This window comes from Podarcis liolepis (genome assembly GCF_965112155.1).
Source record: "Podarcis liolepis genome assembly, chromosome: 2".
In the NCBI taxonomy this organism is placed as follows: domain Eukaryota; kingdom Metazoa; phylum Chordata; class Lepidosauria; order Squamata; family Lacertidae; genus Podarcis; species Podarcis liolepis.
In genome coordinates this window covers 126,216,824-126,233,130 of record NC_139555.1, presented here as the reverse complement: position 1 = coordinate 126,233,130, position 16,307 = coordinate 126,216,824, and the positions used below count along the sequence as shown (strand labels likewise).

The window sequence follows — 16,307 nt, the reverse complement described above, 5'->3', positions numbered from 1 at the left end:
CATATCCATCCATCCTGCCAATTCCTTGATCATTTTTATCTTTATATTTTCATTCATTTTCTCACCTACGCCTCTAAATTTCAAATTAAGTTGTTTCTGACGCATCTCCAATAGAGCTAAACTGTCCCAGACCTGCTCCTGTGTTTTATTTAAATCTACTACTTCATCCTTGATTTTCTCCATCTCTCTTTTATTTTCTTTGACTTCTTTTTGAATCCTTTTCGTTGATTCCTCAGTCGTCTTGGATCTAACTGTCAAATCTTTAATTTTATTTGAAATTTCTCCTACCACTCCCTCTATTTTCTTATCCAACGTTTCCTGTACTTCTCCTAATTTTTTCTCCATATGTTGTTCATTTTGTTTAAATTCTTCCTTTCTTTTTAACCACAAAATATCCAAATCCTTGATCTCTTCCTGTCTGGAAATTTTCCTTTCTCCTGGTTCCCCCCCAATTTTTTCCCCATTTCCCCCTGCCATTTTAGATTAATTACTGCAGTAAAATATTCTGTCCACCGGGGGGGGGGGTAGATGATTCAACCTGTGATGTGGTCCAAAAGAGCCAACAGAGTAAAGATAAGCAGTATAAAATATAATCCTTGCTTGCAATTTCACTCTATTACTCTAGGTGTCACCCTCGGTTTTCCTCCACCCCCCACAATGACTTTCACTTTTTATCTCTTTTTGTTCCTAATTCAGGTTACACCAGTGTCAGTAGTACATAACTACTTTAAATATTAGTCCAACTCAAAGTCCATCAGAGGTCCTCTTCTTCTGCTCTTCTGCAACTTGACAAGTCAGTCCTTTGATGAAGTTTCCACTGGTGTTCAACCACTTGTTGGCCGAATCCACCAGAGTGTAAATACAGGAAGCACTTTTTATTCTTGTATCCCAGTTCAGTCTTTATTTCTAGCCACTTGCTGGCTTAATCCACAAGGAGATGTAGAATTATCATATACTAGGGAACAGACCCTCACTTTACTCCAAACTCAGTTTTTTCTAGCCTCTTGCTGGCTTAATACGCAAAAAAAGTTCAGGAAGGGGACTGTATCAAACAGCCAAGTTTCAGGAGGGGAGTGGGGTTGTTTTTCCTGGGGAAAATTGCAGTGAATGATAGCAACACAACCTTTAAAGTGCTTATGGGTGTGGCAACATTTCTAATAATTAAGAACTTAAAGGTCCACATAAAATAAGACTGCCAAGTCTGTTTCTTCTTCACCTAAAATTCAATCTCTTTCTCCCCTTTGCCGGTCTAACATATCAAAGAAGGGATAAGTAATAAACTCTCTTTCTCTTTCTCCTGTCTTTTACCGGCAAGGGCGTAGCAGAAAAACCACAAATGCAACCTTGAAACCTCCACAAGCAGATGGTTTTAGTCAAAGATAAACGATGTTGTAAAAGGATTTATTGCAGTCTCTGAAGACTTTATGGGTTCTCCCTCCCTTTTCCTCCCTTTCTGCTCGAAGCCTTTTCAGACCTGGAGTGTTACTTTTCATCCACCTCAAAAATATTCCCAAGAAAAGTTTACAAAGTCCTTCTTTTTAACTCTTCTCTAATAACTTGTTTCAAAATGCCCTTTGCCTCAGTACATTGTTTTGTTTTGTACTCATTCAGCAGGAGCTTTCACTTCCTTCTTTGTCCTTGTGACTTTAATCTCTGCACCATTTTCTCACCGCTGCAGGGACGGACTCCCTTTTTACATCCCACAGCATCCGAATTTTCTTTACTAGAATTGCAATTTTCACAGGATAAATATATCCTGTAAGCGTTTAAAATTCTTTTCTTATTCCTTTGGATGTTTGCTAATGTCATCTGAAGCTTGAGACAGCACAGCTGGAGGTTTAGGATCAGAGTTTTCCTTCTACAGCTTGGCCTCCCTTCCCAGGTTGAGGAGCCCCTCACTTCCCTCTACGGCACTTGCATAAATCATCTGCTTGACTGTTGGACTCACTATTGGTCTTGTCTGCTCAATGTGCCAGAGCCTGTCATCACATGCAGTGAAAGTCCCCGTCTCACCAAGGGATTGAGACCCATCAATTATCCTCAACTGGTTTAGTTGGCCTGTCAAAGCTTTTCCTGGCTTGTGTCTGCTTTTGCATGCTGACAGCTTCTAGGACCCACAGGTGAGAGCTGAGTACAGGTTGGGGATTAATGGTGGACCAATCACCCCAGAAGGAGCCCTATATGTCCCCCACGAGAGGTACTATCCCAGCCCCAACACCCCATGACATAATACTATTAATGTATTTGATATCTCAGGAATAAATTTGTGTCTCCAGCAATAAAACTAATAGCTTCATCCTATGAATGAGTCAGTGCTAAATATGGAAGTCTGAAGTTTCCATTAAGTACAGTTATATATTGATGTTTAATATTGAGCTTCTTCAGTGTGACACAGATTCCGCATAGAAATAGAGGAGGTAAGTCCAGGAGTGATGCAAATGGAGAAAGGACAGTGAGAGAGGCCTGGGCAGAGAATTTACACTAGGATAGTCCTGTGACAGAAAACGGGCACAAGATCAGGTGTCACATCATAATTATAAATACTAATTGGGATGAGTGCCAATTGAACTTGATGTGTGTCATATTCCTTTGTTCTCTCCCTTGAAACACCAACAGGATTTTGTCTCCCCGCACTCTGAAGCAGACGATGGAGAAGACAGGCAAGAGTTCTGGGGGGCCATCTTTAAATTCAAAAGGAATAACGAAGAAACCATTTGAATGTATAGAGTGTGGAAAGAGCTTCAGTCGAAGTCAAACCCTTAGAGTACATCATCGAGCTCACACAGGGGGGAAACCATTAAAATGTATAGAGTGTGGAAAGAGCTTCAATCGAAGTGAAACTCTTAGAATACATCAGCGAACTCACACAGGGGAGAAACCATTTAAATGTATAGAGTGTGGGAAAACCTTCAGTCAAAGCGGACACTTAAGACTACATCAACGAACTCACACAGGTGAGAAACCATTTGAATGTATAGAGTGTGGAAAGGGCTTCAGTCAAAGGGGAAACCTTAGAATACATCAGCGAACTCACACAGGGGAGAAACCATTCAGATGCATGGAGTGTGGAAAGAGCTTCAGTGATAGTGGGAAACTTCGACTACATCATCGAACTCACACAGGGGAGAAACCATTTAAATGTATAGAGTGTGGAAAGAGCTTCTCTAATAGTGGGAAACTTCAACGACATCATCTAACTCACACAGGGGAGAAACCATTCGGATGCATCGAGTGTGGAAAGAGCTTCTCTCACAGTGGGAAACTTCGACGACATAATCTAACTCACACAGGGGAAAAACCATTTAAATGTATAGAGTGTGGAAAGAGCTTCAGTCAAAGTGGACACTATAGACTACATCAACAAACTCACACAGTGGAGAAAGCATTTAAATGTATAGAGTGTGGAAAGAGCTTCAGCCAAAGTGAGAAACTTCAACAACATCATCGAACTCATACAGGGGAGAAACCATTTAAATGTATAGAGTGTGGGAAAAGTTTCAATAAAAGTGGACACTATAGAGAACATCAGCGAACTCATACAGGGGAAAAACCATTTGAATGTATAGAGTGTGGAAAGAGCTTCGCTCATAGTGGGAAACTTCGACTACATCAACGAACTCACACAGGGGAAAAACCATTCAAATGTATAGAGTGTGGAAAGAGCTTCAGTCAAAGTGGACAATATAGACAACATCAACGAACTCACACAGGGGGAAAACCATTTAAATGTATAGAGTGTGGAAAGAGCTTCAGTCTAAGTGAAACCCTTAGAAAACATCAGCGAACTCACACAGGGGAGAAACCATTTAATTGTATGCAGTGTGGGAAAACCTTCAGTCAAAGGGGACACTTAAGAGAACATCAACGAACTCACACAGGGGAAAAACCATTTGAATGTATAGAGTGTGGAAAGAGCTTCAGTCAAAGTGGGCACTGTAAACGACATCAACGAACACACATGGGAAAAACCATTTGAATGTATGGAGTGTGGAAGGAGCTTCAGTTGAAGTGAAAACTCTTTGCTATTTGCTGTTTAGTAGCGCTGCAGAGAGCTTGCTGGGGAGACCATGCATTAAAAAGGGACGTTGTGGGCTTTTCCACAAATTTTGCCAGAAAGTGAAAAGCATAAGTTATATCTGGTCTTGAGATTCTTTGAATGAAATTTAGCTTGCCTATAGCTGAACAATACAAAGTTTTGTTAGGAAATGGCTTATCTTCACCTGTAAAGGTGAAACCACACACCATAGGTGTTTCCTTCCCATTTGCATTTTCTAAACATAGCATTTCAACAAGATCATCAATTTTTGCAGTTTGATGAACCAGGAAAGATCAATTTTTGCCCTTCTCAATTTGCATGGATAAGTAATTTTTAGCTATGCCTAATTCCACCACTTGAGCCAGACATCCTGGAGACCCTGAGCCAGACATCCTGCAGAGTGAAGTCAAATGGGCCTTAGAAAGCACTGCAAAAACAAGGCCAGTGGAATTTTATGAAGAAGAACCTACATGGGATGGGGGTGGGCCAAGGTTTTGAAAATGGTATAGGTGCAATATACTCTGAACAAAAGGCTAAACTAATTGTAAATAACGTGGTTACGGAAGAATTTAGAATAGAAAAAGGGACACGACAGGGGTGCCCAATCTCCCCATTGCTTTTCATATCGGTCCTGGAGGTCTTGCTAAATATGATTAGAAGGGACCAGTTGGTTAAAGGTATACAGGTCGGAGCTAAACAATATAAACTGAGAGCATTTGCAGATGACTTAGTATTGACGCTACAGGAGCCAGAATCCAGTACCAAGAGGGTTTTAGAATTAATTCAGGAATTTGGTCAAGTGGCAGGTTTTAAACTAAATAAGTTAAAAACCAATGTTTTAGAGAAAAAATTAACACCGATTGAAAGAGATAGATTTCAGAATGAGACAGGACTAACTGTGGTAAAAAAAGTGAAATATTTGGGAATTAATATGACAGCCAAAAATGGGAATTTGTTTAAAGATAACTATGAAAAATGTTGGACGGAAGTGAAAAAAGATTTAGAAATTTGGCTAAATTTGAAGCTTTCACTGTTGGGCCGAATTGCTGCGATAAAAATGAATGTATTGCCGAGAATGTTGTTTTTATTTCAGACATTGCAAATTGTGGACAAGATGGACTGTTTTAAGAAGGGGCAGAAAGATATTTCTAGATTTGTCTGGCAGGGCAAGAAGCCTAGAATAAAATTTAAAATACTAACAGATGCAAAGAAAAGAGGTGGATTTGCCCTGCCAGACTTGAAACTTTATTATGAATCAGCAGTGTTTTGCTGGTTGAAGGAATGGCTACTTCTTGAAAACACAGACATTTTGGATTTAGAAGGTTTTAACAATGTATTTGGATGGCATGCATACTTGTGGTATGACAAGGTCAAAGCCCATAAAGCATTTAAAAATCATATTGTCAGGAAAGCTTTGTTTAACATTTGGATAAGATATAAAGATTTGTTGGAAAATAAAACCCCAAGGTGGCTGTTACCAATGGAAGAAAAGCTTTGAAAAGGCTCAATATGGAGGCCAAATGGCGACATATTGTGAGATTTTGGAGCAAGAAGGAGATAAATTGAAATTGCAGAGTTTTGAAAAATTAAAGGATAAAGTGAAAGACTGGCTCCATTATTATCAGATAATGGAGGTATATAATTTGGATAAGAAAATTGGCTTCCAGGTGGAAAAGTCAAAATTAGAAACAGAACTGTTAGATCCCAAAACTAAGAATCTGTCAAGAATATATAACTTGCTGTTGAAATGGAATACTCAGGATGAAACGGTGAAATCTGCTATGATTAAATGGGCACAAGATGTTGGATATAATATTTTTGCTGACTGGGAACAGTTATGGACCACAGGTATGAAGTTTACGGCATGTAATGCCTTAAGAGAGAATATTATGAAAATGATATACAGGTGGTACATGACCCCAGTCAAGCTTGCAAAAATCTATCATTTACCCGATAGTAAATGTTGGAAATGTAAGAAAACTGAAGGTACATTTTTTCACCTTTGGTGGACGTGCCCTAGGATTAAGGCTTTCTGGGAAATGATATATAATGAATTGAAAAAGGTATTTAAATATACCTTCTTGAAGAAACCAGAGGCCTTTCTCCTGGGCATTGTCAGCCAACTGGTGCAAAAGAAGGACAGAACTTTTTTATGTATGCTACAACAGCAGCAAGAATACTAATCGCTAAGTATTGGAAGACACAAGATCTACCCACTATGGAAGAATGGCAGATGAAGGTGATCGACTACATGGAATTGGCTGAGATGACTGGCAGAATCCGAGACCAGGGAGAAGAGTCGGTGAAAGAAGACTGGAAGAAATTTAAAGACTATTTAAAGAAATACTGTAAAATTAATGAATGTTAGAAAGATGTTGGATAGAAACTAAGCGGTTTCCAGCTGTAATGCTTTAGGAGATATGAAAAAAGGAGTATAAAATGGGTAAAAGTTTAATGGTAAGGATTTGCTGAATTAACAAATTGAACTGGAATACAAAGAAGGGAAGTAGGAGGTCGGAGAAAATAAGGGTATGGAAGTTATGTTATTGAAAATTAATGTGTGTTTTTAATTGCTTATTATTTTGTATGTTTATTTTTTATTTTTGCTTATATTCAAAAAATGTTTTTCAATAAATATATTTATAAAAAAAAGTCCTGTGTGAGTGCCTGGAGGCGGTTGGAGGATGTATGGCGGCTAACGGATTGAGGTTGAATCCTGACAAGACAGATGCACTGTTTTGGTGGGACATTCCAGGCAAGATTGGAGAATTCCTGGTCCTGAAAGGGGTAACTGTGCCCCTGAAGGACCAGGTGTGCAGCCTGGGAGTCATTTTGGACTCACAGCTGTGCATGGAGGCACAGGTCAATTCTGTGTCCAGGGCAGTGTCTACCAGCTGCCTCTGGTATGCAGGCTGAGACCCTACCTGCCCGCAGACTGTCTCTCCAGAGTGGTGCATGCTCTAGTTATCTCCTCCTTGGACTACTGCAATGCGCTCTACGTGGGGCTACCTTTGAAGGTGACCTGGAAACGACAACTAATCCAGAATGCGGCAGCTAGACAGTTGACTGGAAGCGGCCAAGACCACATAACAGCACCAGTCTTGAAAGACCTACATTGGCTCCCAGTATGTTTTCGAGCACCATTCAAAGTGTTGGTACTGACCTTTGAACCCTAAACGGCCTCAGCCCAGTAGACTTGAAGGAGCATCTCCACCCCCATCATTTTGCCTGGACAATGAGGTCCAGCTCTGAGGGCCTTCTGGCGGTTCCCTCACTGTGAGAAGCGAAGTTACAGGGAGCCAGGCAGAGGGCCGTCTCAGTATTGGCGCCCGCTCTGTGGAAAGCCCTCCCATCATGTATCAAATAAATAAACAACTATCTGACATTTAGAAGACATCTGAAGGCAGCTCTGTTTAAGGAAGGTTTTAATGATTGAAGTTTTCATGTATTTTAAATATTTTGTTGGAAGCCACCCAGAATGGCTGGGGTTAATAATAATAATAATAATAATAATAATAATAATAATAATAATGAACAAATTCTTCAATTGTGCTTCTGGAGAGTCTTCCTGCAAGCAGACCACTGTGTACACAAGGGTTTCACAAACCTGGGTTTCCACTCTTTTTGGAAGACAACTGCTAAAGACATAGGAAAAACAATCACTGGAAAACAAATAAATATTGATATATATTTATGAAGGCAACCCAGCTTAGGGAAGATTTTTATGTTGATGTTTCATCGTGTAAATAAACAATAATAGTCACACATACTTATATACGTATATTATTTAAACTATACAAATAATTGTAATAAATCAGTATGGCCCCTGCGTCTTATTACTGCCTCCCTTTTACCTAGCCCAGTCTTAAGCAGACATGGATTATGCCTTTCCTCTTCTTCTGGCCTTTTTGAGGAGCCAGGAAGAGTCTCCGTAAGACCCTCAACTTAACTCTATTGAAATGATACAATAACAAAAGTAAATAAGGGGAAATAAGTGTGCAGCTGCCACCCTGCTGTGGAGGGAAACATCAATCCATCAGCTCACACACAAATAGGAAGCCACCCGCTCCCGCCCCCATTTCCACTCTCGGCTGTGGGGAGAGAGGCGACTTGGGGGGAGGGGGGGCCATTTCCCGACGGAGCCCCAAGAGCAGGAGGCCAAAGGCAGCGCCATCTCTTCCTCTTTCCATCCCAACACAGGCAGGGGCTGCTCTGCCAACGTAGCTCTAGAGGCGCGCGCCTGCGACAAGGAACCCGAAGTGTCTATAGGTCGGAAGTTTCCAGGGGGGGGGGCAAAGTGGAAAGGGGGAGGTTTCCCGAAGGGGAGGAGGGGTGTGGGTTGACTACTTCCCCTCACCCCCCTACTCCGCTTTCTATTGCGGGGAAGGAACCCGGAACAGCGAGCAAGGGAGGCGGAGGTCCAGAGAGGCCAAAGAGGTAAAGAGGCTGCGTGGGAAAGGGGGCGATTTAGGGGGAAGGTAGAGAGGAAGAGACAGAGACCCCTCCCGGAAACAGAGCCATAGCTATGGGGGTGGGCTAGCCGGGGGGGGGGGTTGGCTTTTTGCACCAGGTGGCGCCTCCAGCAGGGCGCCGTTGAGGATGTCTTTGTGGGGACGCAAATGTCTCCAGTTGGGTCTTTGACTCGGGGGGGAAAATCCAGCCTAGTTTTTCCCCCCTGCCCGCAAAAAAGCCCCTCTCCTGGGCCTCATAAGCAGGGGCTCCGATCCCCGCAATCCTGCTGCGAAGGGGGGGCCCAACACCTGCAGGGATTGCGTGGCAGGATCTCCTTTGGGGCCCCCCACCACCACCCATGTTTCTTTTTCCTGGGGGTCCAGGAGGTGCTCAAGGCCCCCGATCCATGCAATCCAGCTGCCCTCTGCTTTGCAGCGCCCTCCCCTCCACACGCGTCTCTTTCCCCCGGGGGCTCAAGCGAGGCTGAACTGCCCTGCACCCCCCCCCCCGGGCTCTCTTGCCTGAACTGAAACGTGATGCCCACCAAGGGGGTCCCCACGAAGACCCCCGTCCCCAAGCAGCCCTGGATTTGAACCCAGGACCCAAACACGACGCCCCCCCGCCCTTTGCCGTTCCCCCCTGGCAGGAATCCCTGCGCCTTGAGGGAGAGACGGAGGCCACGAAAGGGTTAAAGGAAGTGAAATAGGCCTGGATAGAGACCCCCGCCCTCTCCCGCCTCCCTGCCCGTCTTGGGAGGCCCCTCCGGATAGAGAGGTTGGTGCCAAGGGGCTTTCTGGGCACAGGGGAGACTGTGGGATGGAGGGAGGAAGGCAGAGGAAGATGGGGGGCTGAGGGAGGAATGGCAGCATCCCTGGGGGATAGGAGGCCAGCCGAGGAGAGAGGGAGGGAGGAAGACTCTTCCTTTTGGAGAGATGTCTCCATCCTTGGGCGCTGGAGGAGGAATCTCGGGTGGTGGGTCTGCCTTGGCTTCTCCCTCCTGCCCAGGAATCTGCCACTCCTTCAAGTCGACCCGAGAGAGAGTTGTCCCTGATGGTGGGGTTCTTTCCACTGATTCCCCCACCTTTCCCCCCATGGAAGCTCAATCCTCTCCCCACTGATCCTCTCAAGCTACTGCATTGGTGGCTGTGGGCTGCATTATACCAAGTCAAACCCTTGGTCCACCTTGGAGAGCAGAAGAGAGAAAAAGGTGGAAGGTCCTGAGAGGGAGGAGGGAGGAGGAGGCCTTCTCCAAAGCGGCTCTTTGCTTCTGGAAGCCCAACCCAGGAAGTAGCCAGATACCTCTGCCTCTCTCTCAGGCTCCCATTCTTAAGTGTTTCCTCTGCATGGTTAATCGATGGTGCTGGTGCTGATGATGTATATATACCAATCCAGGAATATGGGGGAAGGATGCTACAAAAAGGTTTTCAGGGTTTATTGGTAAGTATATCCTGAAAGCATTTCTATTACTTTTATTTTTTGTAGGCAATGTCAGAGTGGGTTACAAACTGAGATACAATCTATCAGCATCCAAAGATCCATAATCCGCCCCAGTCTGGGGCATTTCCATGATAGACAATGCCTGTGGCTGAAGGCTCTACACCCAGGGATGTGCATCTGCAGGCCTGGAATTGCCAGTATTACAGGAAAGGGTTGGGAACTTGCCAAATTTACAGACTGTATGTGAGTGAGTTTGTGTGGGGGGTGATAGTTTACAGCAACTGTGTAAGTTTCTCCATCCGTAACTTTTCAAGAACCGATATTGCGGTAGGAATTCCAAAATAATTATGCAAAATCTACAAAGAGACTCTCAGGATAATGGAGATTGCGAGTCTTCCTGGTCCACAGTTCACATCCTCAGCCTGCAGCCCACAAATGCTGAGACCATAAACCTTTTATTAGCCCTTAATGGGACACCAGCTACTTTGTTAGACTTTTTTCAACACATGAATATTTTTGAATACTTTTCCAGTGACGTAAATAGCACTTCCATTTTACTCATTCCACACAGGAGAGAATCTGATCAGCAAGTCTGCGCTCAACTTCTTCCTTGAAACAGAAAAATGCAGAGACTTTGAGAGGTATGTCCTTCCTCTTGCCTGGCAGACTGTATCTTGTAGGTCTCGTTTCATTTTGTGGGAACATGAGAAAAGTCCTGCTGTATTAGGATCAGGGCCCACCTCGTCCATCATCCTCTTCTCACAAGGACCAGCCAAAGAGAAACCCCCCAGGAGGGCCAACAACTGTCTCCCCACTCAGGACTCCCAGCCCCTCGGATTCAGATGAATAATTCCTCCGTAGGGGGAGGGGGAGTAATAGCTGGGAACTGAAGGACTGCTACTGAAATGGTGGGTGGTTCTGAGAAGGTGGACACAATGGAGCCGCCTCAGGAAGTAAATGGTGCAGGATTAGGGAATGTGTGCAGTTGGTTGGAGTGTATCAGGAAGATGTTACACATCACGGAGGAAGGGGGAAACAATACAGATATTTAGCTTTTTCAGAGGAGGAGGAAGATGGAGAAAGTGTGTCCCTCCAGATGCTGTTCCAGTAGAACTCCCATCATCCCTGGTCGTTGGCCATCCTTGCTTGGGCTGATGGCACTTTGAGTCCAACCACATCTGGAGTGCCAGAGGTGTCGCACCTCACCATAGATGGTTCCTCTAGGAGCTCAGACTCACTTGGGAGGTCCGGGTGGGTATAGATACCAAGGGTCACGTTTTCAGGGATTATGATTGATACCTAGACTCCAAATCCAAGGTGCCCACAGTAAATGAAGGTTTTGATGATACCCTCAAAGGGGTCTGGTTTATATTCCAGAAGACGGCCAACCAGAGGATAGATCTGAAGGTTCTGAACTGAGTTCAGAATCGAGATTCTGAGTTACGATTCAGGCTGAGAAATGGAGGCAGGGATCCTAAATGTCATCTAACGATGGTTTCCCCCCTCACGCTCTCTTCTGGTGGAAGCATCTCTGACTGCACCTCCTCTCTCAAAAGTCAGATTCTGTCCTTCCACCCCCTTTTGTTGACATCCATCTGCCTCGAGACACAATGTAGAGTCTCCATGAGGTTGAAGTCAAACAGGGGTGTTAGAAGCACAGACGTGACCCCCGCAGAATACAGGGCAGTGTGTGTGGATGTCCTGGGCTGCCTACACGACAAGGCCATCTTCTCCAGCAGGGTGGCCCCATTTAAAAATGCAAAAATCCGGACAGAGTTGTTGAGCTTTCTAAAAATACAAATTCTCCCCAAAAGAAGCAGATTTTGAGCTTTCCTGATGTTTCCCACCATAGAAATCTTCGGAATGTAATGGAGCAGCGGTTTTGCCTTGTGTGGGTGATAAATCCCAGTCTGTACACAGGCTTCTTGCCTAATCTAAAAAGGCTTTATTATGTACAGAAAAACCATCATAAATCACCCCGGAGATTGGGCGGACATTCTCTCCGGCTCAACAGCTAAAAGCGAAAGTAACTCACACGCAAAGAAAGATTCCCGTATGTGAACAAAACCAGGCCTCAAGATGTGAGACGGTCACACAGAACTGTTTAACCCTGTAAGTTCTGGTTCTACTCACAAGAAACGGCAGCCTTGCCAGACGTCTAGGTGGACCTTTTGCCGATCTTGTGAAAATCCTCCTCGATTCCCGGGGGGGAGCAGACCTATCTCAAACTTCTCAACCTTCTTGATATGGTCCAAAGGGAAGCAGAGCAATATTTTTGGCCCCAGCTTGGCCCCAGAAGTTACCGGAAGCAGGCGTACAAGGACTCCATCCAACATCTTGCAATGTATTAGGACCGATAGAAGCTCCATATAAAGAACTCAGGAGTGCAGCTGTGTTGCAAGGAGGGCTTTATTTCAGCTGCAGTCCTGCAGCATCATAAAGTACCATAAATCAGCCTTCCTACATACGGGGGAGAAGCCATTGTGGAGAAGTCAAGCATACCTCTGTATACAAGCTGGCTATAGACCAATTAGGCAGCGCACCATCTCTTGGGATGCTGACTCACCACATGGAACTGAGTCAGCATTTCTACTTAGCATAGTGTTAACTCCTTGATACCCACAACACTCCAACACAATCGTCTTAAGGACGTCACTCCCGATTTGTGTAGGGTTTACTGCTTAGCCTCTTCTTTTCCTGAAGATATTCATGCAAGTCTGCAGAGGTTTAGGATCAGAGTTTTTCTTCTGCTTCTTGGCCTCCCTTCCCAGGTTGAGGTGCCCCTCAGTTCCCTCTACGGCACTTGCATAAACCACCCGCTTAACCATTGGAGTCACTATTGGTCTCGTCTGCTCAATGTGCCAGAGCCTGTCATCACATGCAGTGAAAGTCCCCATCTCACCAAGGGATTGAGACCCATCAATTATCCTTAACTGGTTTAGTTGGCCTGTCAAAGCTTTTCCTGGGTTGTGTGTGCTGTTGCATGCTGACAGCGTCTAGGACCCACAGGTGAGAGCTGAGTACAGGTTGGGGATTAATGGTGGACCAATCATCCCAGAAGGAGCCCTATATGTCCCCCACAAGAGGTACTATCCCAGCCCCAACACCCCATGACATAATACTATTAATGTATTTGATATCTCAGGAATAAATTTGTGTCTCCAGCAATAAAACTAACAGCTTCACCCCATGAATGAATCAATGCTAAATGTCCAAGGCTGAAGTTTCCATTAAGTGCACTTATATATTGATGTTTAATATCGAGCTTCTTCAGTGTGACACAGATTCCGCATTGAAATAGAGGAGGTACGTCCAGGAGTGAGGCAAATGGAGAAAGGACAGTGAGAGAGGCCTGGGCAGAGAATTTACACTAGGATAGTCCAGTGTCAGAAAACGGGAACGAGATCAGGTGGCACATCATAATTATAAATACTAATTGGGATGAGTGCCAATTGAACTTGATGTGTGTCATATTCCTTTGTTCTCTCCCTTGAAACACCAACAGGATTTTGTCTCCCTGCACTCTGAAGCAGACGATGGAGAAGTCAGGCAAGAGTTCTGGGGTGCCATCTGTAAATTCAAAAGGATTAACGAAGAAACTATTTGAATGTATAGAGTGTGGAAAGAGCTTCATTCGAAGTGAAAACCTTAGAATACATCATCGAACTCACACAGGGGAGAAACCATTTAAATGTATAGAGTGTGGAAAGAGCTACGCTCATAGTGGGAAACTTCGACTACATCATCGAGCTCACATAGGGGAGAAACCATTTAAATGTATAGAGTGTGGAAAGAGCTTCAATCGAAGTGAAACCCTTACAATACATCATCGAACTCACACAGGGGAGAAACCATTTAAATGTATGCAGTGTGGGAAGACCTTCAGTCAAAGCGGACACTTAAGACTACATCAACGAACTCACACAGGGGAAAAACCATTTGAATGTATAGAGTGTGGAAAGAGCTTCAGTCGAAGGGGAAACTTTAGAATACATCAGCGAACTCACACAGGGGAGAAACCATTCATATGTATGGAGTGTGGAAAGAGCTTCAGTGAAAGTGGGAAACTTCGCCTACATCATCGAACTCACACAGGGGAGAAACCATTTAAATGTATAGAGTGTGGAAAGAGCTTCTCTCGTGGTGGGAAACTTCGACTACATCATCGAACTCACACAGGGGAGAAACCATTTAAATGTATGCAGTGTGGGAAAACCTTCAGTCAAAGGGGAAACTTAAGACAACATCAACAAACTCACACTGGGGAAAAACCATTTAAATGTGTAGAGTGTGGAAAGAGCTTCAGTCAAAGTGGACACTATAGACTACATCAACAAACTCACACAGTGGAGAAACCATTTAAATGTATAGAGTGTGGAAGGAGCTTCAGTCAAAGTGAGAAATTTCAACAACATCATCGAACCCACGCAGGGCAGAAACCATTTAAATGTATGCAGTGTGGGAAAAGTTTCAATCATAGTGGAAACTATAGACTACATCAACAAACTCACACAGGGGAGAAACCATTTGACTGTATAGAGTGTGGAAAGAGCTTCACCCATAGAGGACATCTTCGACTACATCATCGAACTCACACAGGGGAAAAACCATTTAAATGTTTGGAGTGTGGGAAAAGCTTCAGTCATAGTTCAAGCCTTAGAATACATCAGCGAACTCACACAGGGGAGAAACCATTCAGTTGTATGGAGTGTGGAAAGAGCTTCCGTGAAAGTGGGAAACTTCACCTACATCATCGAACCCACACAGGGGAGAAACCATTTGAATGTATAGAGTGTGGAAAGAGCTTCACTCATAGAGGACATCTTCGAATACATCATCGAACTCACACAGGGGAAAAACCATTTGAATGTATAGAGTGTGGAAAGAGCTTCAGTCGAAGTGGAAACCTTAGAATACATCATCGAACTCACACGGGAGAAACCATTTAAATGTATGCAGTGTGGGAAAACCTTCAATCAAAGTGGACACTATAAACTACATCATCGAACTCACACAGGGGAGAAACCATTTAAATGCATAGTGTGTGGAAAGAGCTTCAATCAAAGTGGACACTGTAAACTACATCAACGAACTCACACGGGAAAAACCATTTGAATGTATAGACTGTGGAAAGAGCTTCAGTTGAAGTGGAAACTATGGAGTTTGGAGTTTACAGGGTTAAAACTCCTTGGTGACCTGTATCTGGGAGGGGCCTGAAGCAGGGCCGTACGTCACAGGCTTTGTCTGTCTTTGTCTGTGAGAGTTGGTTTCACTCTAGACTGAGAGACACTGCAAGAGAGACTGTGTGTGCTTTTAGCACGGGAAAGATGCCGGAAAGCTCTGATGGAATGAGACTGATTTATGGCTTGTAAATAAACACTTTTTAGAGATGGCAACGAACTGTCTCTGGACTTGATTTATCCCTCTATCTCACACTGACTGCAGGACCGCTGCGACTCTGCTTTCCTGCCCAGGTCAGCCCCCCAGCAGAGCTACACAGGGAAGCGCTGACTGGACAGCAGGATTTAATAGCCAAAGAAACCTTAGAATACATCAGCGAACTCACACAGGGGAGAAACCATTTAAATGTACAGAGTGTGGAAAGAGTTTCAGTCAAAGTGGACACTATAAAATACATCAATTTCACATGGGTGAAACCCTTTAAATGTAAGGAGTACGGAAAGTAATGCAGGTAACATCTTAAAATAGTAGAATACAAGATGCAATGTAATGTTAGGGAGGGGGTGTCATCTGGAGAGCTGGTGGTGAATAATGGTGGGCTGAGAGTCACATGATTTTTTGGTCTTTGGTGGAGAGATTGGAAATGTTCATGTTTGAAGTTGGGATGCGAGAGTTGTGAAAAGTGGAGTGTGAGACTTTTTGTGTTGCTTTGGATGTACAGTTGTTTAATATACGAAGAGTCGCATCACTCCCATTGTTATAATTGCAATAAGGAACAATTAAGACAGAAATCTGAAAGCATCTTCTTACATGCAGATGGTAGTCTTGAAATCCTTGTATATAGTTTATATTGTACGAATTAAATGTGTTACTGCACTTCCTCATTTTTGGCTACGTCAGGGTTGAAGTGTTGAAATAAAACATTATCTCTGGTGGCATCATATAGCTTGTAGCTGGGACCCAGATACGAAGCCTGCTTGCACCCGTGATTGGAACAAAGTGGTAGTCTAAATGTGTTTTGCCTTTTTAGCTTTATAAGATATGAAACTCACTTATGTTTGCAATTGGAACCCATAGTGGTTAACACACAAAACTAGGGCAGCTTTCGGTGTGCTGCTTTTGTCAATAGGTAAATTCTGGGGGTGGGGCTTTGACCAAATAAGGGCAATAAGGGATGGGCATCAGGTATGATCGGGCGGTC

The 16,307-nt window shown here is 43.9% G+C and overlaps 1 protein-coding gene across 7 annotated transcripts in view; it reads left to right on the top strand.

Moving 5' to 3' along the window:
* The window catches only part of LOC310701296 (uncharacterized protein), a 95,161-nt gene extending 79,187 nt beyond the window's left edge, over window positions 1-15,974 (top strand). For 2 of the 7 annotated variants that reach the window (XR_014522985.1, XR_014522986.1), the window contains one exon: window positions 2,617-2,844. Coding sequence is in view for 2 of the 7 variants with exons in the window: in XM_083491983.1 (XP_083348109.1) it covers window positions 2,871-2,954; window positions 13,685-14,874 (1,274 nt within the window). In the remaining 5 variants the exon portion in view is untranslated. Of the gene's footprint in view, window positions 1-1,882; window positions 2,242-2,616; window positions 2,846-2,870; window positions 2,955-13,684 lie in introns of those variants that run through there. The other 5 variants (XR_014522987.1, XR_014522988.1, XM_083491983.1 and 2 more) reach the window with 4 other exon arrangements.
* Window positions 15,975-16,307: the final 333 nt, after the last annotated feature.